The sequence below is a fragment of the Lytechinus variegatus genome, chromosome 7 (assembly GCF_018143015.1).
Source record: "Lytechinus variegatus isolate NC3 chromosome 7, Lvar_3.0, whole genome shotgun sequence".
Lineage (NCBI taxonomy): Eukaryota > Metazoa > Echinodermata > Echinoidea > Temnopleuroida > Toxopneustidae > Lytechinus > Lytechinus variegatus.
In genome coordinates this window covers 11,707,586-11,735,452 of record NC_054746.1, presented here as the reverse complement: position 1 = coordinate 11,735,452, position 27,867 = coordinate 11,707,586, and the positions used below count along the sequence as shown (strand labels likewise).

Below are 27,867 nucleotides of genomic sequence, written 5' to 3'. Positions count from 1 at the left end.
CTAAAGAAAAATGGCATTGATTTTTACTTCTCGCATTTTGATCTGTGACATTTTTGCCTGATGCCAAAAAGGAAAGAAGATTAATTGGACAGAATGGTTCAAGTGACAGAGGTGTAAATTGCAGAAGTAAAAGTGGCAAAGGAAAAAAATTACAGGAGTAAAAATGGCATTGATTTTTGCTAATGGTATTGATTTTATTACTTCTGCCATTTTTACCTGATGCCAAAAAGGAAAGAAGATGAATTGGACAGAATCATGGTTCAAGTGACAGAGGTGCAAATTGCAGAAGTAAAAGTGGCAGAGGAAAAAATTACAATGGTAAAAATGGCAGGTGTATTTAAAAAAAAAATGGCACTGTATTTTACTTATGCCATTTTGACTTCTGACATGTTTACCTGGCATCATAATGGAAAGAGAATAAGACAGAGCACGGTAAAAAGAGAAAGGGGTAAAAAATGCAAAGGTATAAGTGGCAGAGGGAAAAATGGCAGAAATATCTAGAAACAAATGTCATTTAGTTCTGATTCTACCATGTTTTACCTGGCACCATAATGGAAAAAAGGATGAATAAGGGGGATTTGAAGGGAGAGAGAGAGGAGAGATAGGAGGAGGAGGATGAGGAGGAAATCAAAAGAAATATAAATTGGGAACAGAGAGAATATAGGGTAAATCCACTCTTACATCAAGTAGCTTTTAACAAAAGCAGAAAATAAGGAAAATGTATAAATGGAGGTTTGATGAAAATGCAACAACACTGTGTACAGCTCTTCCATCTGCCATGCTATATCATAGAGCATTACTTACTCAGAAAGTTGCAAATATGATTTTCCTGTGTACATTTAATCAAGAACAATTTTCATATTCAAGAAAAGATGACGAGCATTAAACATAAATAACATATTGCTGCAATATGGTAAATAAGAAGGGCTGCTTGCATGCAATGTCACAAACTCAATTCAGAATTCTTCAATGGGTTTTGCCAAATCTTCATTTATATGTCTCTCTCCTATTACATTTTCTACCAATATCTTCAACATGATAAAATGTGTTCTATTCATTAAATACTTATCTTTGTAAAGTGCTTTTAGTTTGTTCTGGTGTATTTTTTTTGTTGCTATACACAGCAGAATATTATCACAAAGTGATTACAAATAAAAATAGCTGAAAATACTAAGTGTTTGAAAAAGTCCAATGTTGAAAAATGCTGAAGGCAAAAAGGATGAAACTATCTAAAAATCTGAACTCTTTCATGCATCCCTGCATTATTAAGAGCAATAACACAATAATTTTTACAAACAGCATACACATACTGAAATGTCAGAAGAGCATTCATATTAAACCAGAAGGAAGGTTTTGTTTCCAAGGAAAGCTGGTTTGAGTACCAGGAGCTAAGACACTAATTGATGCTATTGCACATGATCTTTTTATCATCTCACCGAGATCCAGAGAGGGGTGGTTTGCGAGATAGAACGCCAGAGAACCAATGAACGCGTCACCAGCTCCCTGAAAATATAAGACAGGGGAAGTGTAATATGAGATACGCTTGCCTTGATATATACAGTTGATCACAGTTGGAAACCTGTTACAGTTACTTTTCAAAAGCCCATATGTTTAAGGGTATACCTTATCATGAAAAATAGTTTGAGGAATAATTTAGGGTATGGAAAACACTTGTTTGGGTTGATACTCAATGTGACTTTGGCAAATTAAGTTCAATAAAATCTTTACTTTGACTATTTCAACCTCCATGAATACACTTATATGTAATAGCTTGGTCACATTTGCTCTATGGCGGCCGTGCGGCGTGTCGAAAACAGCCGTTTTTAACATTTTTTGTACCAGCTACATATAGGTGGTTTGAATAAAAATGAATAAAACAGCTGTTATCGACTCGCCGTATGGCTGCCGTAGGTCAAATGTGACCAAGGTATAACTGAATAGCAAAGAAGACAAAACTAATTTTGCATGTTATAAACATAAGCTTTCCTTGTTCCAACACCAGTAATAATCTAATTTGTAATTTGAAATGCAATGTTAAAAGAAATGATTCTAAGAAATTAAGGATATGTGATTCGGTATGGTTACCCCCAAAGCTTACTTTCCTTACATTTTAAATTCTACTTTATTTCAGAGAGACAGAGAACCAATTTTTTCATGCAACCATAACTTGAATTATACTGGAATTTTCAATGTAGTATATTTTTTGTTTTACTCACTGTAGTATCAACTGCTGTTACAGCATCAGTGGGAACATGTATTGGAGTTCTTGATTCTGCGGTGGCATAGACGGCCCCCTCACTTCCCATGGTTATAACGGCGGTCTTACAACCCTTATCAAGAAGAACTAAAGATGCTTTCTTAGCTTCTTCCACATTGGATACCGAGAGACCTGTCAGGAGTTGTGTCTTACAACACGATTAGATGAGATTAATCTGTTTTTGCTCGAAAAATTGATGATTTTATGTTCATTTTCATGCCCTGTAAAATTAAAGTATTGATATAGAACACAAGACAGAGTGTATGATAGCAGCGGAATTGTGATGAAAGTTTGCCAATTTGCACTTTTAAGCAGTGATTTTGTTGTTTCCTTCTTTTAACCTTTATCAAGAAAGAACTGTCTGAACTTCTTCTACACTGGATGCATAGAGACCTGTCCAGAGTCGTGTCCAATGATATGACATGGAGGTACTCCGTTTTCATAGAGTCAAGATTAATCTGTTTTTCGCTCCTTAAACTAGCAATTTCTAATATTCATATTTTGCATCAAAAAAAGTTAATATGGAGGACCAGTCAAATTGTATGGTACAATTTTTTTTTGTTCAAATGGAAATTTGGTTCATAAACAGCTCACCTAATCATATATATAGACTAAGTGATGATAGACCGGGTAGATATTAGATGAAACAGGTGTAGCCTAACTGGAAATTGGATGAAATGGCAAATGCGCTAGACAATTAAACCAAATGGTTTAATTGTCCTAGGGGGTACTTGTCCTAAGGGGGTAGATGTCCGGATGGTAGATGTCCGGGGGGTGGATGTCCGGGGGGTAGATGTCCGGGGGGTAGATGTCCGGGGGGTAGATGTCCGGAGGGTGGATGACCAGGGGGGTGGATGTCCGGGGGGTAGATGTCCTAGAGGGTACTTGTCCTAGGGGGTACTTGTCCTAAGGGGGTAGATATCCGGGGGGTGGAAGTCCGGGGGGTGGATGTCCGGGGGGTAGATGTCCGGGGGGTGGATGTCCGGGGGGTGGATGTCCGGGGGGTGGATGTCCGGGGGGTAGATGTCCAGGGGGTAGATGTCCGGATACGTATTGATACATGTGCCCCAAACTGTTGTGGTGTGAAGCATATCATCTATAAACACATTTTATTGGATATATACTTATGATTTAACATTACAATTCAATTCAATAGGGAACCCTCTCTGTCAAATTGTCGGCATATTCTTTTTTATGTTTGAAGAACTTCCAAAGCATGGAATGGGATGGAAATTTCAGGTTATTTTAATATCAAATAACTAAATATGTAAACTAAGTGCTCAAACAGATATTTTAAACAATAGTAAAAACAAAACAGTTCCAAGAGAGGGTGACAGAATTAATGGCTTGAAAAGTGCAAATATTCAAATTCTGACTGTAATGTTCCATGACACGAAGAGTATATTTCACATAACTGACACTTTAAGTTTACAAAAGCTTCAATTGACTACTAGTACTGTCTACCAAACAATCAACAGGAAAAAGAAAGTTTTCAGGTGACTCATGCATTAATACTTTTTCCTCTCATATTATCAAAGCTTCAACAAGTTTGAAAGTGTACTGCAGATGAATGTAATAATAGTATATTGATATCACGTATCTAACAATAAATAACAAAGTGAATAACATCTGAAGTAGTCACCTGACAAAAAAACCTTTGATATTTCAGTTTGAGACACACCTTAACACTTTCCTCCTTTACAATATATGGCACGAGTACTAATCGACCAGACAGAAAAAGTACCACTTCGCTATTTGGATCAAGAGAGCAATTAGAGGGAGGCTTCGTCTACAGCCTGAATATATTTCACCTTCATAATAAGACTTTTAAACTACTGATATGTTTTTTTCATTTGAAATTAAGAGAGGGCATCAAGACTCAAGGTCAGTCTTTGAAAAGGTCATCTCATCTATAAAACTCAAAGACATGACAAGTAATCTATATTCAAATCTCTTACTAATGATAATACATAGCATTTGAAGTATTTTCCTACTAATAGCATGGAAAACATTAGCCATGACATGGGCAGAAAAAAACTATCCAAAAAACAACCTACCAACCCATTTTTGTTTTACCTTCATTATGGCAAATTAACACATTTTAGGCCTGAGCATTCATGGTGGGTGGGGGATGAGCATAATAGTATTCATCCATAAGCTCTTTGCCGATTGGAAAGGTATGAGGTATTTAAGCATGTTATGGCGGTTGCATTTCCTGTCTGAAAGCTGGAGCAATCCACACAAGCAGGCAGATACAGGCAGATACTTACTTGTATTTTATTTTACATATTGATAATATCCTAGTCTTACCAATTTTTCTTTTCTCCTTCTATTTGTCTCAAGACCCATTTATTTCATTTCATGATATGTTATACCCATGTCAACCGATATAAAATGTTTGTATATATACATGTATATATATATATATATATATATATATATATATATATATATATATATATATATATATATGTGTGTGAATTATGGAAATAAACTGAACTGAACTTAAGACTTGCTTGCAGCCTCAGTAACTAATCAAGATTTTTGCCACCACCATGTATTACACCACTGTGCAAAGTTTTTGAAAAGTAACAACAGAATGACAGGTGTCTATGAATCTCCTTTTGCAAAAGATGTAATTCTGACGTGACAGCAATAACTTTGTCACATGTAGACATGCTTATCAAACCCATATATATCCTTAAGGAATCCAAAGGAACTATTGTGATACATGCTGGAGATTTTTTAAGGTGGGCAGGAGAAACAAAGAGAATGAATTCCGCATAAGGTCAGTTTATTAAAATTCCACAAAACAATAGGTGAATATTGTTGCAATTCATTGGCAAAATATGAAACATGAACAGTTTGCAAGACATTCAAATATTAGTAGCAATGTATGCAAAGGTAATAAACAGGAGAAGTGTGTGTCATGTGGAGGGGAATAGAAAAGCAAACTTGTATAATAATATTTTGCTGGTTAAGCTCCAGTAAATGAAACCATCCCATTTTGGATGTCAAACACCAGTCAAAGTGGCACTGTAGAGCAGACTAGACATCAGTATGGGAGCACGGGGAGTCTGTATTAAAATTCAACTTTGATTTATATTGAAATGGTGTCGCAACCTTTGCTCCTGCAACAATTGCTTCAGGCCTCACTTCCTCTAAGATGTAGGGTCAGTCGGGAAAAGGAGGGGATAGGTTGATTCTTTTAAGTACAACTTCCTGAACAAGAATTTATTTCTAAGAAAATTGACAATACTAGGGTTAATGCTAGGGTTAGGGTTGGAACAGGTTTCATGTAGTAGAAAGGTGTAGTATTACATCCAGGGTTGAAATCAGTTGTTCAATTGGTGTATGGAATTGATAGTGGGAGCAAATCTCATGGAATCAATGAATAATCCTAAATTATGATATTAAAACTTTATCCAAAATACATACCTCAGTTTCATTTGGGCAGAAAATATCACTATACTGATAAAATTCATCTGGTAAGTCAGGTATACCAGGAGCAGGATTGAATACAGTTGTAACTGCAAACAGCACAGAAGAAAAATAGGATAAAAATAGATAGAAAAGCGCATTCAAATGCATATTGCAACAGTTTCCAGAGTCCGGCTTACATCGTCATGTCAAGAAATATAAAGATATTCATTTCATTTTCATGAAAATGCTTCATTTTAAAATACAAAACAAACATAGTCTACAATGAAATGTATAATTATGTTACTGTAAAGGAGTCCAATTTCAGGCAAGTAATATAGCACCCCCAGTCCAGAAAATCATATACTTTTTACTTTTCTTAACACTGTTTCCCTCTTCCCCTCCGTACCCTGCTTTGCCTTTGAAAGAATGTCTTATTCCTTGGAGTACCAATATGAATTTGATGCCACCCTCATCTTTTATTTAATTCTTTCAAATAAAGTGAAATAATCTATGTCTTAAATCTAGTGTGATAAGAAAGGGCACTTGCTTGATGAAGACATACATGTATTCAGGGGATTATGAAGAACACTAACTTAGAATTTCTTAAGCCGAGGGGATAGCGATCCAAATTCGTCTTTTGATTTTCATGGAGGAAAATGTCAATTGTAATGTTATTTCGAAAATGTAATCTAGAAATTAGAATTTCTAGAGTAATGGTAATATTAAGATGGATATCCTTTTTATTCCAGTCTGGCTCGGATAAAGTGACAGACAATTTCAGAATTGATCATTTCATAAGGCCATACACACATCCATAACAACAAATAAGTGGAGCACCTCTGGCAGTCTCGCCTTTCAATAGAACAGCAGTGCTGACTTACAGTTATTCAAAAAAACACAATTCATATGATAATAAAATACTACATTCAGTGACCCTAGACAATCTTTGACATTGATCATGTGACCTGAATCTCCAGCAGGATGTTCCATGGTACTATATATTACACTAATGTCTAAGTTTCATGAACACAATCTATAAACTTTCAAAGTTACATGTATAATGGTAATTCAGCAAATACCTCCAACATGCCTGGCCAAAGTTTGTTGACCCTAAATGACCTTTGACCTTGGTCATGTGACCTGAAACTTACACAGGATGTTTGTTGATACTTGATTACTCTTATGTCTAAGTTTAATGAACCAGATTCATAAGTTCAAAGTTATGATGGAAATTGACAAAATACCCTCAACATGGCTAAAGTTTGTTGACCCTAAATGACATTTGACCTTAATCATGTGACTTACATGTAAACTCAGGCAGGATTTTTAGTAATACTTGATTACTGTTACATGTACGTCCAAGTTTCAGGACTAGGCCCATACTAAGTTATGATGACATTTCAAAAGCTTAACCTTTGGTTACGATTTTGATGTTGGTTCCCCCAACATGGTCTATAAAAGTTCATTTACCCTAAATGACCTTTGACCTTGGTCATGTGACTTAAAATTCAGGCAGGGTGTTCAGTAATACTTGATAAGTTGTATGTCCAAGTTTTTGAACTAGGCCAAAATGCTTTAAAGTTAAGATTACATTTCAAAAACTTAATCTTCGGTTAAGATTTTGATGTTGATTCCCCTAACATGGTCTAAGTTCATTGACCCTCAAAATGACCTTTGACCTTGACCATGTGACATCAAACTCTATTAGGATCTGTATTACTACTTGACAATCATTATGTCCAAATTCCATGAATGAGGCCCATACACTTTTTAAGCTATGATGATATTTCAAAAACTTAACCTTTGGTTAAGATTTGGTGTTGATGCAGCCATCGGAAAAGCGGCACCTATAGACTCGCTCTACTATGCAGGCAAGACAAAAACAGTATCTGGATTTCATATATCATTTATGTAGATCTTTGGGTCTGAAAAAATATTTTAATCAAGAAAACAAAACTCTGTAAATATAATAGTAAAAATAACTGTACAGCTGCTACAGCCTTTTCAACAAATTTGGAAATAGTGAAATACTTAGAATTTCAAACGAGCATTCCATCACCAATAAAATTAAGAAAACATTTAAGAATTCATATTATAACACACAATAGTTCCATGGAGGAGACAGAGAAAAATATTAACCACAAAGCTCACACCCATGATACAATTCTTGTTAAGACTATTAAAATCAAATTCATGAAGCTCCCCATTCCCTAAAAAAAAAACATTATTTATTTTTTTCTAAATTTATTATTATTTGATCTAAATTCTCTCTCTCCATCTCTCTCTCTCTCTTATATTTTTATTTTATTCATTTATTAAGATTTTTTTTTTTGGGGGGGTTAATTATTCGTGGTTCATTAAACATGAAAAATAAATAAGCCCATGTGTGTGTGGTTGTAAAGGGGATGTGGAGTGAGGGTGTCAAAACACACTTAAACATTTAAATCTGATTTCTTAAATGTTTGAAAAGCCTATTACTTAGCATGCTATTCATGTACAATTAAAAAATTGCAGGAGCTGCGCTTACTATAAACAAATTTGCAGTGTGGTTCACCGTTATATTCTTTATTTTTTTAATTGCCCCTGGTTCCAGAAAATAATAATAATATTCAATTTTTTATATAACGCTTAATACAAATGTTTCTAAGCGCTGCATACTATTACCCGGGCTTTAGCACGGCTACCCTGATCGGGCACATCAGACATTCAAGGAATTTCTTCCTACTGGGTACCCATTTACTACACCTGGGTCAAGAGTGGCAAATGTAGATAAACGCCTTGCCAAAGGACGCTACTGCTGTGATGGAATTTGAACCCCGGACCTTGTGGTTCACAGTCCGGAGACTTATCCACTGAGCCACAGCACCTCTACCAAATTGCCCCCGATCCCTGTAAAAAGCCAGTTAGCCGCGGCAATTTTTTTTTTTAATTGCCCCTGGTCTGCAGCTGCTTATTTTAAGGCTTGCAGTTACCATGGCAACACAATTTCTAACAAAAGTGAAAAATTTTGTGCAATCCTTCACTCAAGACCTGTGTGTGTGCTATGGAAGTTATTTAAACCACAAGGGTTTTAGCCAATTTTTGCCATATGATATGTGGTTACCATGGCAACATAATTTCAACACAAACTAATAAAAATATGTCATGCATATCTTTACCTCGAGATGGATGTGAGAGCAAAATTACATCCACAAGATTTTTACATAATTTTCACCAAATAATGTTCTTACCATGGCAACACAATTTCTGACACATACACCAAAAAACACGTCTCCTACATCTTTACTTAAAAACCAATGTACAAACCGAACTCCATGAGGACTGGTTGAAAACTGATGAAGTAGTTTAAAGTGCAAGATTTTTATCGAAAATTCATCAGATATCCTGTTTTCATGGCATCACGATTTCTGACACATGCAAAAGAGTATGTCTTGCACATCTTTACCTAAAGACCAATTTGTGTGCCAAATTTCATTGGTATTAGTTAAAAACAGAGGAAGAAGTTCGAAATGCAATATTTTTTCCTAATTTTTACCATAATATACCATTACCATGGCAACACAATTTCCAAATCATGAAAAAAATGTGTCTTACACATCTTTGCCAATGTTTTTTTTCAAAATTTCATGAGAATTGATCAAAAGTTGAAGAAGTGGTTCAAAGCACAAGATTTGCAATGGACCGACCGTACATTGATTCCTATATACCCCTCCCCCTCAAACTTTGTTTGGTGGGGGGTATGACAATGAATATTAATTACAATAATTACACTAATATATATATATATATATATATATATATATATATATATATATATATATATATGTGTGTGTGTGTGTGTGTGTGTGTGTGTGAGAAGACTAAATGATGGTCTAGGATGAAACAGAGTAATACACTAGGTTGCAAACTTTCAGCCCCTGGCCTTCTTCAGTTTTTATTTGCTAAACAATGCATAAGCAATGTGAAATAACTGGGATTAAATAACACTTGTCATAAGAGAGTCATGCATGTATTGTGTTATTATGTTATGTATTATGTTATTGTGTCATAAGAGGGTCTTGCACATAAACTTTAACATTGACCCGAAAATGACCTTTGAACTTACCATGTGACCTTTGACTGCAGCATAATATGCAGGTCTACTAAGCACCTCTACAACCCAAGTTTGGTTTAAAAGTAACGAAGGGTTGCAAAGTTATGTGTGTCATAAGAGTCTTGCACATAAAATTTAACATTGACCTGAATGTAAACATTAACATTGACCTCAATATGACCTCTGACCTTACCATATGATCTGCAATTGCACCACAACATGCAAGTCCCATAAGTGCATCTACAATCTAAGTTTGGTTGAAAAGGGCTTATTGTTGCGCGGCTATGTGTCATAATGTTTGTGACGGATGGACGACGGACGGACGACATTTGGATCTCTTAGTCTTGCCTTCACCTCTGGTGGGTGAGACAATAAAACAAATAAAGAAAATTACAGAATAAGCAACAGAACAAACATAATGGTAAATAACTATATATAAATATATACATATGTATCTATATATAGACTTACTTCCACAGGATCTTGCTTCCTTCAAAGCAGCTAGAACAGTATCTTGCAAAATCTCAAGCTGACACACCAACACTTTAGGGTAATCCATATGAGCCATAGCTTGGTTCACATCTGTTGGCGTGATTTCAAAGTTGGCTCCACTTATAATCACTATAGAGTTTTGACCTTTTAAAAGATGGGTAGACAGATTTATATGTTATAATAATAATAATAATAGTAATAAAGCACATCTATTCAGGGAATAGCACCTCGGCTAAGCTAGCAAGCCTACTAATTCCAGTGCCCACAGCTTTTTAAGAATTGCTTTTAGAACAGGAGATATGAAGTCTGTCGTAGAAGATTACTCAACTTTGAAGCGGTTGCAATTTTGTTTGTATTGTTTAAATTGTCTGCAACTGGTGCTGAAAGAGTTAGGAGGGATGAACACATTTTACAATCTTACAAATCTTCCTAACATTGCATAATGATTTTGGATCTTTCTCATTTGATTGAACACAGTGTATTTACACTTTTAAATAACAGGTCTAAGAACGTTTTCAATTTATTTCATTGGAAAATGAAATCGCAGACAGTCGTAAGGTGAGCGATGGCCATTAAGTCAAATGCTTACCAAAGTTGAAGCAATTTCTCACAACAGACTGTGCAAGCAATGTATTTTTCCCTCTTTTAATTCAAATTTCACTGTCAATGTCAAACAGATTTCTGTGATACAAAACAATGAACCCCTAACTTACTTGTACATGTATGTTATTATCCCCTGTTAATTCTACAGAGTACTTAACCCTTTTTTGCATTCCAGTGTTTTTGATAGCATATTTTGGTAGAGCATATAATAAAATATCTCCACAACCCAAATTTGGTGGTAATCAGTCCATGGGACATGACCTCATGAATAATGATTAGCCCCATTGAAGTCAATGTATTATTTAAAGTTTATATTTAAAACTTTACTTCAATTAATTTTTCAGTGCTTTGCATGTTTGATTTTATATCAAATTTAACACACTAAGCCTGGAGTACCATTTAGAAGCTAAATAATTATTTTCATGGCCCTCTGTACTCACCACTGTCTTCGACCAGTATCGGGGCAACCCCTGTAGAAGCTTCTTTGGTGATGCTAAGAAAATCTGCAAACAGAATGGTTTTCACAACAAATTTGATTTGAACAGGAACGATATCTACAAATATAGGCCTATTATTACTTTGTTTTTAAATCTAATAACAGAGAGCGAGAAAGAGAGAAATAGAATGTGTGGGTGAGGGTGCGAGGGTGAGTAGGTGTGTGTGTTTGTAAGGATGAGGGTGGGTGGGTGTGTGTGTTTGATGCAGTTTTCTCTATAAATTAATTCATTTATCCACTCATATAACTTTGAGCATTTTACACAAATTGGCAAAATTTATTTTTATGATGATAATAAAAATATCTTCTTTATTCGCTTTGTTAAAAGCACAATCACATACAAACCGCCTAGGCAGCCCAGCTAAAGCCGGGGTAATAATAATAGGAGGGACGCTTGGAGAAAAGTTTTCAGAACTGAAGTGGCTTCCCTGGATGAATATACCTATATTAATATATTGTTAAACATTATACTATATACAAGATACAGATAAAAACACAAGTACAAGAAAGTATAAAGAAGCAGTCAAGTGAAATCACAAAATTATAGCAGATATCATACAAAAATGAGTGCCCACTCACCCCCCCCCCCTCCCCCCTAAGACAGAAGTGAGAATTCTAAGATGTTAATTGCTCCAACATAAGGCAAGGTACACTGTACGCAATAGTCTTTCCATGAAGTCACAAAATTTCCATGGGGATCACAAAATTGCTATAAATTGTCTGTAATTGTGATAGAGAGGAGTGAAATACTGTCTGAAAACATGAATTTGACACAATTTCTGTTTTCTTGATATCGAAAATGGCTGCCATACATGTATACAAAGCACAGTTAATGCCAACTCCAGCATGAAACTGCTGAGGAGGAGCAAAGTAGCATGCATTTTTTAGATTTAAAAAAATAGATCAACTCCCACACATATTACGCACTCTTTCACTACAGTCTTTCACCAATTACCATAAAGTTTTATCCCAAGGCAATTACAAATCTGCGGAAATCTACTTTTATTTCTAGATATTAAGAAGATTACACTCTCAAGTCTACAGATGAATATGAATTACATGCATTAAAATTGGAATATAAGAAAACATCCAAAATACATACAGGGATGTGCATGCAGTAGGAATTTACAACAAAAAATAATAGTGGATCCCAATATGAACTCTGATATTTTTGGGAAAGTTATGTGTACCTTAAATGTTCATTGGACTTCTATTTTTCCGAATTTAATGGTAAAGACTAAAGGCAATCCGCAATTTTATTTCATACTTTCGTCAGACAATTTTAAGAAATTTGACTTATGAAAATTTGGATGATGTTATTTTTAAAATCCAAATTGACTGTCAGGAAATAAATATCAAATCAATCATACACTATATAATTTTACCTCCGGTATACTTATTTATTTAAATTTTAAAGAAGTTAATCCAACAAAGATGCAACTGAGATTTTGACTTGATTTGATTTATTGCTTCGCTTCACATGGAAATGGTCTGTTGAATCAGATACTATTATACCCATATCAAAATATCTGTATGTTTGTGAAAACATTGATAAGTGTTACAGTAGCACCGAATGTGGCTGCCCCCAATCTCATTTTGGCAGCTTCCTGCGCCCCTTGTGGATACGCGTTTTTTACCTTATTGTCTACGCGCTGCGCTAATTAGTTTTAAGTCTCTTTACCAGTGATTCTTCCGATAATTAAAGATAATTCTTTGTTTTCACATTATTTAAATTGTTAATCGAACGAATTGGATCATAATTCTTGTGTATAATAGTAGTTTATATTTTCCAACACTTTCTCGGTCTAACTTGCCAATTCAGTGTAATTATAAAACATATTTTTCTTCATTATATTTTTATGATATCAATGCGCGCAAAGTGCCATGACAACCCAAAATAACTATTTTCTTGATTTTGTCACTTTGCTGTTATTTGACCTATAGAAGGAGACCTTTGTTTACGGCTCCTCTTTGCAAAATCTGTTTTAACATTACTGCCATGCAAACGTTATTTATGTCCAGCCAACGAGGTGAGTTGGATCGAAAGAAGTTTTATTCATGATATTGCTGATATAAATTATTAATCAGTTCTTTATTTTCATGTAATATTATTCTAACGATTGTGGAATATGATGGATATTTATGTTTCGGAACTTGGTTGATATTGATGTGCTTTTGTTTAAATTACGTAATTGTACTTGAAACTTAGTGACATGACATTTGGTTATGAATGATGAGAATTAGTTAGAATTATTGTATGAAATGTTATATGATCGTATACGGTATGTCTTGTTTGAAATGTCATAGTTGAGGAAATTTCACTAAAAGAGTAATTTAATAAGACTTAATTGATATATGTTTTATTGGAAAGATATATTATTGCAATGTACATATTCGATATGAAATTGTTTTAATTGTTCAATGTTTGTTACAGTTTCACGGCACTGTTTGGAATAAACTTTCAACATCCGTCTAAACGTTGGATCTTTTGACTTTGTGTAAATAACTTGGTGGCAGTGAGTTGGCTTAATGAAGGAGAAAAAGAACTTTGAGATAACTTAATCTAAAAAAAATCTTAGCAAGCTGGCATTTTGTGGATGTGAAGCAAGTCGATGTTAAAATCACCCATCATAAAGCAATGTTTGTTCTGAAAATATGGTGAATTACAAAAAGAATATATATTGTAAAAGTATTCAATCGTTTTCACTAACAATGTCTAAGTTTTTTGTAAAGCCTCAGTAATAGAAAAAAATACACTTATCATTGAATATTACAATAGTACAAAAATTTAGTTGTTATTGAATGCACTGAATGCATTCTTTACCTATTAGAATTCAAACATGGCATTTTTCTGGCCATTAAATTCAAATCTAGCATCCCCTCTCATGTTTCTATTCTTATACAAAATACATGTACCTGTTACAACACATGCTTTACATGTTTAAATGATAATGGAATAAAATACTGGAAGTTTTCAGCCCATCCAATGCTTGAGAAGTTTTTATATCAACAAGACAAATATAAATTCAAATTTGATCAGGCACTCGATCAAATTAAATTCTAATGCAAAATCTGTAAAAACACATTTTTAGTTTAGATCCTTTTGGGTAAAGTGAACCCTACCTTTTGAGAATTTAGGGGGCCCTTTTCTCGAATGGTCAAGTTACATGATTGCCCAAATCAAACGTAATAAACTGATGTGATGACACAAACTGAAAAATAAATTCATCTACCTATTAAATTCACTAAGTCTTTACACCAAAATAAATTAATCAAATGTTCAAGTCCTAGAAATTTGAACTCCAACAATAGTCATATGAAGAATGGCAGACATGAAGAAAAAAAAAGAAATAGAAATTAATAATAACAATTGCCTTTTTTATTCAATTCAATACACTTTATCAATTATTTTAAGTGAATTTATATTCTAATTAATTATTTTCATCTAATCTGCTTTGGTTTAGATTTTTGTATTTTCTGCATTTTTAGTTATAACCAAAGGTACATAATTGCTATATTTTGGGTTGTACGTTTGCAAATCCTTTAATCCTGTCAGCAATCCTGCTTTTAATGCAATATAAAATCTAATTTTTTATTTCTATCATAAAGCAGATGAATATCTAAGCTAAATAAGCAGGTAAAATTCCAAATATCCTTCATCTTCTCTAAAATGACGTACAGAATAGGTCAATTATAAACTACAAATACTTCCCTGCTTACGACTACTTAAAGAAAAATGAAACCTTTGGAACAAGTTAGCCTTCGTGAAAACAAAAAAAATCAAAGAAACAGATCAACAACAGTTTTAGAAAATTTAAATAAATAATAAGAAAGTTATGAGTATTTGAAGTTCAGATCATTATTGTAATGTAGATCCTCCTATTGGCAATGCAACAAAGAAGTGTTATCATTTTATCATTTCTTTTCTACATATTTCACTTAAACTGCCTCTTTTATCACATCTATCAGTAGATCATGCATTCTTTCTATTGGAAGGCATGTAACAGATTTTTAAATACATTGTGGATATAGAGTTTGTATCACCATTAGAGCAAAAAGAGACATTTTGGGGGTATTTTATTGTCCATCAAAGGGAAAGTTGTTCACACGTAATATCACACATCTTTTCGCATAGCCAGTTCATTGACCTTAAATGGCCCTTGATCTTGGTCATGTGACCTGAAACTCGCACAGGATTTTCAGTGATGCTTGATTACTCTAAACCTTCTAAACGTTGATTACTCTTATGTCCAAGTTTTAGTAATCAGATCCATAAACTTTCAAAGTTATCATGGTAATTCAACAAATACCCCGATGTAGATTTTTTTTTTATAAAGATACAAGCCTTTTGATGCATTGTTGTGTTTTAAAAGCACATTTGCTCCAACAAAAGTGCTTATTGTTTAAAAAAAAGTACATGAACCCCCAATTTTTCATGTTCACACCTTTTTAGTATACCTTTCTCTACAACCATGCAGAATTTGGTGAAAATGACATGGGTTTTGAATAAAGTGCAGCATTATTTTGTACTTCTTCGATTTGTTATATAAATTTCAATTTTTTTAAGATATGTTTTTCTTTCACACCTTATTTTCAATATTGCAGGTGCCCCCACTACGCATTTGCATTTTTTAATATCCTCTTCATGCATCCCGACAAACAGTCCTTGAATTGTGCCCTTTTCAGGTCAGTAAACATTTTCAGCTTGCATTTTGCACATTCAAATTAATTTTGAAAAGTCTGATGCCGAGTTGGTCTTGTGAATATTATACGAAATGGGTATAACCTAAATGGAATAAGAAACCAAAATTATAATGGGCTGAAATTTAAAGATGAAGTATGATTCAACCATGTGAGATGAAACTAAATGAAGTGAAGACAAAGCGAATGTAGATCAATCAGCAATATACTCACAAGCCAAGTATTAGAATTGAGTTATAAAATTGACTGCTTAAAATATTCTCAAATTACCACCTGAAACACACCTGGGTTTTTTTAATAGAAATTGACTTATTGTTCAGACATGTATGTATTATACATGTATGTAGATAGATCATGTTGTTGTGCTCTGAAGCGCCTTGAGCATCTAATCCAGATGGAGAGTGCGCTATACAAATCTTATTAATATGATTATATTTACCTGTAATGACATCGTTATCTTTAAAGTTCTTTATTGTATCTCTGCCATAAGAATCATCTCCAACCTACAAATACGATATGTTGAGATAAGGAAACAAATTGCATTTGAGAAAATACATGTACCTGCTTTATGAAGAATAACAAATATACAATTTTTATAACACGTTTCCTATCAGCCAATCAAATTCAATGATTTCAGTAGCTTATAACTTTATTGCAAACTTATCATTACAAGTTTTGTGAAATGGGCCACAGAACTAGAACCCTAGAATAGGAGAAACAGTTCAACAACAGCTATTTCACTATTTCAAAAGCAATGTTTAGATTTTTAGAAAGACAGAATGAATCTTGAAGTCTTGACGTCCGTGATCACATCCATGACGTAACAATTAAAATATTGCTGCACTTGTTTAGGGGGTCAATTCAGGGAATACTTGTCAAGAATGCAGTTGCCTTTCGAATACAAAAATTAGGGTTTCACTCGCCAACACTTGTTATAGGGAGCATTTTCAGAATATGGAAAATACTTGTTCATGGTTCTTTTCAAAACCCCATGGTCTTGCCTAGTATCTACTCGTCAATGGAAGTGTCCCCCCCCCCCTGGGTTGATTGTCCAGTAAAGAATACTTTTACCACATACTCCTACACAGTCAAACAAAATCATGTTTAAGGAAATACATATTTTTTACTATGAAAAGGGATGAAAATTAGATCTTGCAGGTATTACCTTAGGGGAAAAAGTAAGCGGACAATTTTGCAGATCTGAGAAAAGGAAATTCCCACATGTCAAATTTTGAATTTTGAAAAGCTATGTCTACCGGGAAGGGTACTGTTGAATTAGAATTTTCCAGAAATAATCAGGTCAATGGCCCTATTCATATGGACATTCGAATGCAAGTCCCCCTAGACTAACTGACCACATTTCCAGTCTCTCCGCAATATCTTGTAAATATAGATGATTAATGTTATTTTTTTTGACAAAAAAATCAAATATCAAAGTTAGCATAAGGACTCGAGAGCAGACAGAAGTCACAACCCACAAACTGAATGAATATTGAAAAAATAAAAAGAAGAAAACCAAAAATAAGAAGAAAAAGGAAAGATGAAACTAGGGGAAGTGGACACATGCCCCCAACCAAAATCTAAGTCCCCTTTTATAATATAGAAAATAAAAGGAGGAACAAAGATAAAGAAAAAGAAGAAGAAAGGAAATTGAGATAGCTTGATCATGAAACTTTTTAATAAACTTTATATATATTTAAATAATATCTTTAATATTCAGGTTTATTCACTTTAATTCATCTTGCTGATACTGTACTCCCCATTCCCAATCAAACTACCCCTTTATTAGCGTGATAAAGGGCTTAAGAACAATAATTTAGTCAAGAACCATTGTAAGTGACGAGTCCAAAAAGTGATGAGCAACAATGTTTGCTAAAATTTTGGCAGCAAAGAAGTGGCGCAGCAGCTGCCTCATATATAAGTTCAGTCTTTAGCAGGAAAATCAAAGAATTTTAATTTTTGCTTTTGGCATGCCAATTTTGAACTTCAATAACAGACTGTTGTTTGCACATCTTCATGAATATTCAATGAGGAAACTGATGTCAAACCTCCACTTGTTATTTAGTACTTTATCATATGAAATTATGTTTATCCAAGAACTAAAAAAAACTGACAAGTGATTTAATGCTTTAATTTAATCATTTCAACTAAGAATTCAATTTAATAGATATTTATTGCTGCAACTTGGGCGCGTCAGTGGGTACGTCGTGGTCTAGTGGTTCTGACTCACGCCTTTCAAACAGAGGGTCGTGGGTTCGAATCCTAGCCATGGCGTGTTTTCCTTCAGCAAGAAATTTATCCACACTGTGCTGCACTCGACCCAGGTGAGATGAAATGGGTACCTGGCAGGATTAATTCCTTAAATGCACCAAGCGCCTTTAGCAGCTGGAGCTACAGCAGGGGTAATATATAGTGCGCCACTGAATAGGCAACTAGATAGATTGGCGCCTCATAAATGCTATATAATATTATTATTATTAACTTATCTTATTAGATGGGAGACGTACACACATCATTGAAAATATGAATTATGACATCAATAATAACATAAGAAAACAGAAAGCGAGGATGCGGCCACATCAGCCAACCTAATGAAGATTCATGACAATGTAAATATAACTTTTTTCCCCAAAATATTGCTACATTTTAGTCAGTTACCAGATTTTGATGAAATTTTCAGTATTTTGCTTGGTGAATTTTACTCTATTTATTATGATATAATTATTTTCAATCCAGAATATCCATTACATAATGGTATCTCTGTCATTCATGACTTTCCAGTAAAGCAAACTCTAAGATTAAATTGTCTAATATCATCTCAAGTACAACTTACCTTGCCCACCATAGCAGTCCTTGCACCTAATCTTGAAGCCATTACACATTGATTGGCTCCTTTTCCTCCAAATCCTGTGCTAAATCGCTTTCCGTGAATTGTTTCCCCAGGCTTGGGAAATCGGGACACATAGCTAAATTGATGGTGCAAATGGGAAAAAAAGAAATTGTCTCAATCAAAATGCCTCTAAAGACAAAAAACTAAATTTTGACTAACCGACATACAATTTAAAATATTTCATTTTCATAATGATGACCTAGGGCTACCTTAATTTTATGATGCTTTGAACATACAGACTTTATAATTTTTTCCATTTAAGTAATCCTAATAATGTGATATCATATCATTCTAAAAGTCTAATATTTGGATGAGTTTAAATAAATTTTTTTTTTATATTTCTGCTTATAAATTTTCAACTCTTTTCAATGCCTGTTCTGAGCTTTTGTAAAGGGCCAGTAACATGAATTAGACTACAGTATCATTCTGTATGAGTTTGAATATGGCATCTAATGCCCTCTTTCCGTAATGTTATTTTTACTCAAAATATGCCTTTGTGCACTTACATTTAAGATCGAGTAATTGGATATTAGAAAGCTAAATGTCCTGAAGTTTTCAAAAAATTAAATGCTTGAGAAGTGATTTAAATTTTTTTTAATACACAGGTATTTTATTTCGATCAGGCACCCGATGAAATTGAAATTTGATGTAAAATCATTACATCTATTAAATAAAATTTATTAATTTAAAAAATTTAAACATTTATTTTATATCCTTCACATCATAAATGTCTCATAATCAAATGCACTTTTACTATTACCAAAACTAAAGTTGCTTTAAAGGATTAATGGTTAAACACAGAGATTTGTAATAATTGACTAAAAAACTTGGATATTGTACATTAAACAAAAAGAGACAGAGACAAGATTTCTTACAACAAATCATAGTAGAATTTATAGTGAAAAATATTTCTGGAAGTTTCATTTAAATAAAAAATTCATTGTATGCCTATTGTAATTCATGTGTCACAAAGTAGACCTGAAGTGCTGAGCTTCCTCACCAAAGATCTACTTTTCTGGTAGTTCTGCCACAATCATCACATATAATCTGGGGCCCATTTCTCAACACCAGTCATAAGTCTAACTTCTTGATTTAATCGGAGATAGTGAGCTACTTGTCCGCTACTGTTTCACGAAGCCCTCTTTACCAAGATCGTGTACAACAACCTCACTAAATATTTACGACACCTACAAACTTGTTACAACTTCTTTCTTAATGGCATCACGTGGGTAGACTATGACATGCAAAAGTGCCTCGAAATTTGAAAATTATAATCTTACGTAATCAATTACAGAGGTTTAAATTTACATTGATCACAAAACAAGTCAGATAATGCATTCTATGATAATTATAATATAAAGAAACTATCAAATCTGTTGGTAAAACGCTACAAAACCATTAATTTTTAAATAGTAAAATAATTTAATCGATAGAGATTCTACCACGTCAAGCCATCCATAACTAGACTGTTCTTGTCATTTTCAGACCACTATTAACATTTTGATAAATTCTGTTTCTAATTTATGCATAGATTTTTCAAATCGTATGTTTCGGTATCAAAGATTTAAAAAGTTTATGTCAAAGTATATTTTGATGATGTTTGGAAAACATAAAAGACCATATAATTATCATCATTTTACAAAGAAAACCATTATAATTTACTTTCATAAACAATTGAAATTGGATATCCCGGGATACCCATCTCAACGTCCGCATGCAATTTTTTTAGTCAAGAAATTAATTATTCATAATTTCATTTTTCAGCAATTGTATGCTCCAGTCTTCATGGTCTAATACCCCTTTCATAAACCCCATTAAAATGAATTAGGCGGCTAATAGCAGCATAATTTGGTCGTAAAATTGGAGGAGGACAAGAGTTATCCGCATTACTCTGATGCTGCTATTATCCGCATAATAGCAGCATCGGGACAAGATTTTGAGTTTATGAACGCATTTCCAAATAATGCGGATAATTGCCATGGTGCGGTCACAAGGTCACCCTTTTCCAACACAACCGCATCGGAGGGGGCGTGTCCAGTTGTCATGGCGATTATCCGCCTTTTTCAGGACGGGCGCTCGTAAAAATAATGCGGCTTATTTTCGGAGTTTATGAACGCAATTTTTATTGAATTATCCGCATTACTCTTAGGCGGCTAATTGGAGGATAGGTTTATGAAAAGGGTATGAGTATGTATGATGCATAATTTACCTCTGCTATTATATCAAAAAGATGTATTTCTCAATTCATCACAATATTCACAATTTTCTCATAAATTTTCTTTTTTTTTCTTTTCTTTTTGAAAATTATGTTATTTTGTGACTATAAAGGCTACGTCTCGTCTGCTCTTTTTACCGATAGTATCGGTATCAAGGTATTCTAGTTAGGAAGCCTTTTGTGAAACAGGTTAAGCAAGATTGGAACTCCGTGGTTGGTGGATAAAGATATGACTAACTTGTCCAGGTGCAAGAAACGGGTCCCAGGTTTATAGTCCTTGCTTCACGAAGATTAATCTCCTCTCTCTTTCTTTCCTTTCTATTTCCCTTCCTTTCACTATCATGATGGTCCAAACAGTCCTTTTATTATCCACATGGTGAACCATAGGCAGGCTCTTCTTTGTTGTCATCATGCAAACTATCGAAGATCATCCCAAAACACTTTCTAGTATTTAAAATTAATCACCAGCAACCTGGCTTTTGTATCTCCAGACAGGTTTAAATTCTTAAATTCTATCACTGCAATATCTTATTTAAAATGTTATATTAAATATCTTTATCAATTGTTTTATTGTTTAACAAAATTTTGACAATACTAAACTTATGCAAAGCACAAATGTTCACAATTATTTGCTGCATATAGTACCTGTACTTAATATTTTATGAAATCAAAAGGAAAAAGGGCAAGTCCAAACCTTATTTTTCTACATGATCACCCTGCTCAGACAACCACTTCTCCTCACTCTACTCTAGGAGGCATTAGGACCTCAATGAGGTCCCCCCATCAAGCTGCAAGAGTAGTCAGACTTTCAAGCACAATTGTAAAAAAAAAATCCACAGTTACATGTATATGAACACCTATTGTTCTTCCCCGTTACGCAACGCAAGCTTCTGTAACGTTGGGGAAGAATAGGATTTCATAACATAGGGCAAGTCTTCTCTGTCTTTCCATAATATGTTCTCTTTTTTTTAATTCTTGTTTAAAAACGAAATCGATAGCATAGAAATGTCGGATATGAAGCTGCATCCCATTTACATGTCATGATTTAGGGCTAGATCTAGGAAAGTAGAAATCTCAGGGGCGAAAGTTTCAGGTTTTTTGGCGGTACGTGCAGATGAATGGGAAGGATTCCTGGATCCGTGGAGAGTAAGCATACGTTATAAATGATTTTTACTCTCTAGGAGCCTCCTGGCTAGCATGATAGCCCAACAAAAACTAAAGTTTAAAATAATATAACAATGTCATGTCTGGTCAGGCTTAGTCTTGAGGACTCCATGATGTCTTGATTGACATATACTTCTTCATCATATGTATAATTCAATTTTTTTAAGACATCATCATGGAGTCCTCAAGACTAGGTCAGGCTTAACCAAACAAATTTAAAAACAAAATTTCTACCCATGCCATGCCTGTAGGAGTTGGGAGCAATTGATTTGTGTATTTTGTAGAGAATGTGTAGTAGTACGGTACTCCACGAAGCCAGACGTATCAGCTAAATGGTTGATTTGTTTTTAAACCCCAGCTCCCAGGAACTCTATCTCCGGGGACCCTGCCTCGGTCAACAAACTCCCTGCCTGCCAGCAGACCAGGGGCCGATTGCATGAAAGGGTCTTTACAAGGACCGTCTTTCGTGTCACCCATCTTTTATGATACGCTAGTTTAAGCGAGGTGTTTCTGAAATTTATGATAAAAATAAGATTCGTTAGCTTGCTTTTAAATCAAATTTTATACAATTTCATTATATATCATATCATTTTATAAACAAACATTTTGTTTATTTTGACGGACGAATAAAATATGTTTTCAGATTATTTATTTAAGAATAAAATATGTTTTCAGATGATTTATTTAAGAATAAAATATGTTTTCAGATGATTTATTTAAAATTCGTTTCACATAGCGCATCACAAAAAATGGGCGACACGAAAGACGGTCCTTGCAAAGGCCCTTTCGTGCAATCGGCCCCTGGGCCGGTTGATGAGCGATCATGGACTTGAGCTATACCGCCTATAGACTATATACAGTAGTATCACCGAGAAAATGAACGTAACAACAGTCAACAACACAATAATTTACACCTTGCTAATCTACAAAACAGTACCTTATCAGGTCCATATTACACGACCCTACGATAACGACATCGACTTGACATTTCTTGAGGCTCATTTCTGATGTTTAATCTCAAAGCTGCAACAGAAACTTGTCAGATTTACTGCGCTGGAGCTGTTCACGCGAATATCTTTCTGGAGGAGAACATAACCGGCAAGCATGACAATTCTACGGCCAGGCGGCGGCTAGGCCAGGCGAACGGTTCTTCCGTGCCGGAGGCGCGTTTCCGTTTTACACCCTGGCGAAGGCATTTTCCGGAAAAGTAGCTAAAAAGCGACTAGTGAAGAGTCTACGTCTACGTTTGTTTACATTATCAGCTGGGCGCGCGATCCAAAGTCCGCACCGAAGTTATCCGCAGAACATACCGTACTGTCTTGCAAATGCAGCTGCATGAGCTTATACTTTCCAGGTTTGATCATTTGCCTTGCCGACTTGCTGATGTCTGTCTTTCTCTCTATCTGTCTATATATCTATCTCTCAAATTCTATCTCTATCTATCTATGTAACTGCAGTATCTATCTATCTAATAATCCTCTCTGTCTCTCTCATTCTTTATCTAACATCTATCTATCTCAAATCTCTCTATCCATCCATCTGTCTGTCTTTCTCTATTTCTCTCTCTCTCTACCTACCTATGTAACTACAGTATCTATCTGTTAATTTGTCGCTCTTCTCTCTCATTCTTGATCTATGATCATCTATCTGACATCTATCTATCTCTCAAATTCTCTATCTATCTCTCTATCCATCTGTCTGTCTTTCTCTATTTCTCTCTATCTATTTTTTAACTAGAGTATCTCATCTATCTGTTAATTTGTTAATAATCTTCTCTGTCTCTCTCATTCTTTAATTATCTATTTAATATCTCTCTCTATCTATCTATCTATCCATCTGTCCGTCTTTCTCTTATTCTCTCTATCTATTTATCTATCTATTTTTTTAACTTATCTATCTGTTAATTTGTTAATATTATTTGTCTCTCTCCCTCTATCTCTATATTTATCTATCCATCTGTCTGTCTTTCTCTACTATCTATATATCTATCTATCTATGTATCTATCTATCTGTTAATTTGTCTATCTTCTCTTTCTCTCTCATTCTTTATCTTTCTATCTATCTAACATCTATCTGTCTCTCAAATTCTCTATCTCTCTCCCTCTCTAGCATTTTCTCTCTCTCTCTTTGTCCGTCCATATTTCTATCTACGACATCTCTCTCTCTTTCTATCTATCTATCTATCCACCTCTCTCTCTCTATTTCTATCTATCTATCCGTCTATCTTGTCTCTATTTATTTATCAGTCTTCTATCTATCTTTCGGCAGCTTCTAAGTGTATCAATCCATCAAACTTCAATTTGTCTTTCCATTATAAGTATCTGTTTATTTTGATTTTGTCTGTCATTCTATTCATTTCGTTAAAAATTTATTTTTATAAAAAAAACTATCATAAACGAGACTGCAAAAGCATGTTCGGATTTCACTCCTGACTGCCGCTCTCTCTGTACATGAAGTGCCGAGATCAGTAACTGTGCAAATTGCATGCGGTGGTGGACTCGCCTGTGTCGCACGCTGCATGCAACCAGCGACGTGTGTAGACTCTTCACTAGTCGCTTTTTGGCTACTTTTCCGGAAAATGCCTTCGCCAGGGTGTAAAACGGAAACGCGCGTGCCGGAGAGTCTGGCTAAAGAATGGATCGACATTTCGTTAGGTGTTTAGCGCCCTTGCAGCTTTCGCTAGCTGTGATACGAGGATAAAATTATTGTCTATTCCAGACTAATTATGTAAATGTTAGTTTGGATCCTCTAAGATCAGAATAGAATTGGAAAGTTAAAAAATAGTGAATAATTTTTTTAATCTTAATTCATATCGTTATCAAAATGTATTTTGTTATACGATAATGTTTGCATGCATTTTTATTTCAAGGTACCAGTAATAAGACTTTTTATGTTTATATGTTTATATTGCGTAATAAGTGGGCGGGGTGCGCCGGGGTGCGCGTTTCCGTTTTACACCCTGGCGAAGGCATTTTCCGGAAAAGTAGCCAAAAAGCGACTAGTGAAGAGTCTACGTCTACGTTTGTTTACATTATCGGCTGAGCGCGCGATCCAAACTCCGCACCGAATGCCGATTTGCTGATGTCTGTCTTTCTCTCGATCTATCTGTCTATATAGCTATCTCTCAATTCTATCTCTAATCTGTCTATGTAACTGCAGTATCTATCTATCTAATGATCTTCTCTGTCTCTCTCATTCTTTATCTAACATCTATCTATCTCAAATTCTCTATCTATATCCATCTGTCTGTCTTTCTCTATTTCTCTCTATCTATTTATCTATCTATTTTTTTTAACTATCTGTTTGTTAATAATCTTCTCTGTCTCTCTCATTCTTTATCTATTTAATATCTATCTCTCTCTCTATCATCCTATCCATCTATCCATCTGTCTGTCTTTCTCTCTAGCCAATGATCTATTTATCTATCTATTTTTTAACTAGAGTATCTATCGATCTGTTAATTTGTTAATATTTTTTGTCTCTCTTCCTCTTTATCTATATATCTAACATCTATCTGTCTCTCATCTATCTATCTCTCAAATCCTCTATCTATCCATCTGTCTGTCTTTCTCTATTTCTCTTTATCTATCTATCTGTTAATTTGTCTATCTTCTCTGTCTCATATATCTTTCTATCTATCTAATATGTCTCTCAAATTCTCTATCTATCTCTCTCTCTCTCCCTCTATATATCGACCTCTCTGTCTCTCCCCCTCTCTCTATTTATCTATCTATCTATCCATCCATCTCTCCCTCTTTCTATCTATCTATCTATCCACCTCTCTCTCTCTCTGTCTATTTCTATCTATCTATTTATCTATCTGTCTTTCTTGTCTCTATCTATTTATCAGTCTTCTATATCTATCTTTCGGCAGCTTCTAAGTGTATCAATCCATCAAACTTCAATTTGTCTTTCCATTATAAGTATCTGTTTATTTTGATTTTGTCTGTCATTCTATTCATTTAGTTAATAATTTATTTTTAGAAAAAAAATTCACTCCTGACTGCCGCTCTCTCTGTACATGAAGTGCCGAGGAACTCTGTGCTCTGATCAGTAACTGTGCAAATTGCATGCGGTGGTCATAATATAATATACATCTCTATAATATACATCTCCCCCCAAAAGAAAAAACAACAGCGTATGCCGATCCCTTGGTGGAATAAAGAGTGTTCGGATAAAATTAAGGAGAGAAATAAAGCCAAAAGGAAATTAAACCGAACAATTTCTATTGAAAATTTGAATAATTTTCTGAAAAAGAAGGCGGAAGCGCAGAAAATTCTCCGTCGAAGTGAACAGCAGTACTGGCATAATTTTTGTAAGAACCTTAATCGATTTGTCCCAGAATCCACTATTTGGAAGTGCATTAAAAGACTTAACGGTATACAATCCCATCCCAAGAGAATCCCAATATTGAAAGACAAAGACACAATTGTCCAATCTGACCAAGACAAGGCAGATTTGTTTGGGAGATTCTTTCAAACGATTTTTACCAAAGAAGCAACGGATTTCACTGAAAACAAGCAGAATTTATTTTCGAACAACATAAAAAAGGGAAAATAATAGACCAGAGGAAATAAACACGCATGTCCTGAATGAGGAATTAAGTATTACAGAACTCAATAGAGCTATCGAAAAGAAAGGAAATTCTGCTCCGGGTAAGGACAAAATACCTTACATAGTATACCAAAACCTTCCCCTCGTAGCAAAAGAGTACTTACTTTTGCTCTTCAATTCGATTTTGGAAACACAACAAATCCCATCCCAGCTTAAGCACTCAATAATGATCCCAATTTTAAAACATAACGGAAATTCAAGTGATACCTCATCATATCGGCCCATAGCCTTATCATCATGCTTGATAAAAATCATGGAAACCATGATCAAGTCAAGGCTCGATTGGTTCCTCGAAAAACATGAAATATTACCATCCTTCATGAACGGTTTCAGAAGAAACCGGAGTGTCATAGATAGTATAGTGAACCTTGAGAACGACATTCAAAAGAGTATAAATAACAAGGAACATACATTAGCTATCTTTTTGGACATAAATAAAGCATATGACACGATATGGATAGAAGGTCTAGTTCATAAATTGAATGAAATAGGTATACAAGGGAACTTGCTTAGTTTTCTCCGCAACTTTTTGAAAGGCCGCACTTATGAAGTTCGTGTTGATAAGCAATTATCAAAAGAATTCAAGATGGATAGAGGTCTCCCCCAAGGTAGTATTCTCAGTCCCACACTTTTTAACATTATGTTACATGATATCCCTACAGATCCCTCGATTAAAATTTCACTGTATGCCGATGACTGTGCAATATGGATCTCTGGCAGTAACATCCCTTTCATTACCAAGAAAATACAAAATTATCTGAATGTTCTATATGATTGGTTCTCCTCATGGGGCCTCCAGCTTTCTCAAAAGAAGACTGTCCCCATACTTTTTACTAAGAGTAGAAAATTATCTGAGATAAATCTTACTATAAATAGCATACCCCTAAAATGTGAAGATTCGCATCGCTTTTTAGGAATG

At 34.5% G+C, this 27,867-nt stretch overlaps 1 protein-coding gene across 1 annotated transcript; it reads right to left on the bottom strand.

Annotated features, from left to right (window-relative positions):
- Positions 1-346: 346 nt before the first annotated feature.
- On the bottom strand, positions 347-23,491 carry LOC121418451 (ribokinase-like). The gene is made up of 8 exons (XM_041612335.1): positions 23,272-23,491; positions 18,899-19,031; positions 16,505-16,568; positions 11,309-11,371; positions 10,245-10,409; positions 5,696-5,787; positions 2,217-2,405; positions 347-1,503 (listed from the first exon to the last, which is right to left on the bottom strand). The coding sequence occupies exons 1-8, from the start codon at positions 23,334-23,336 to the stop codon at positions 1,330-1,332; spliced, it is 945 nt and encodes a 314-aa protein (XP_041468269.1). The 5' UTR covers positions 23,337-23,491; the 3' UTR covers positions 347-1,329.
- Between the last annotated feature and the right edge of the window lie 4,376 nt (positions 23,492-27,867).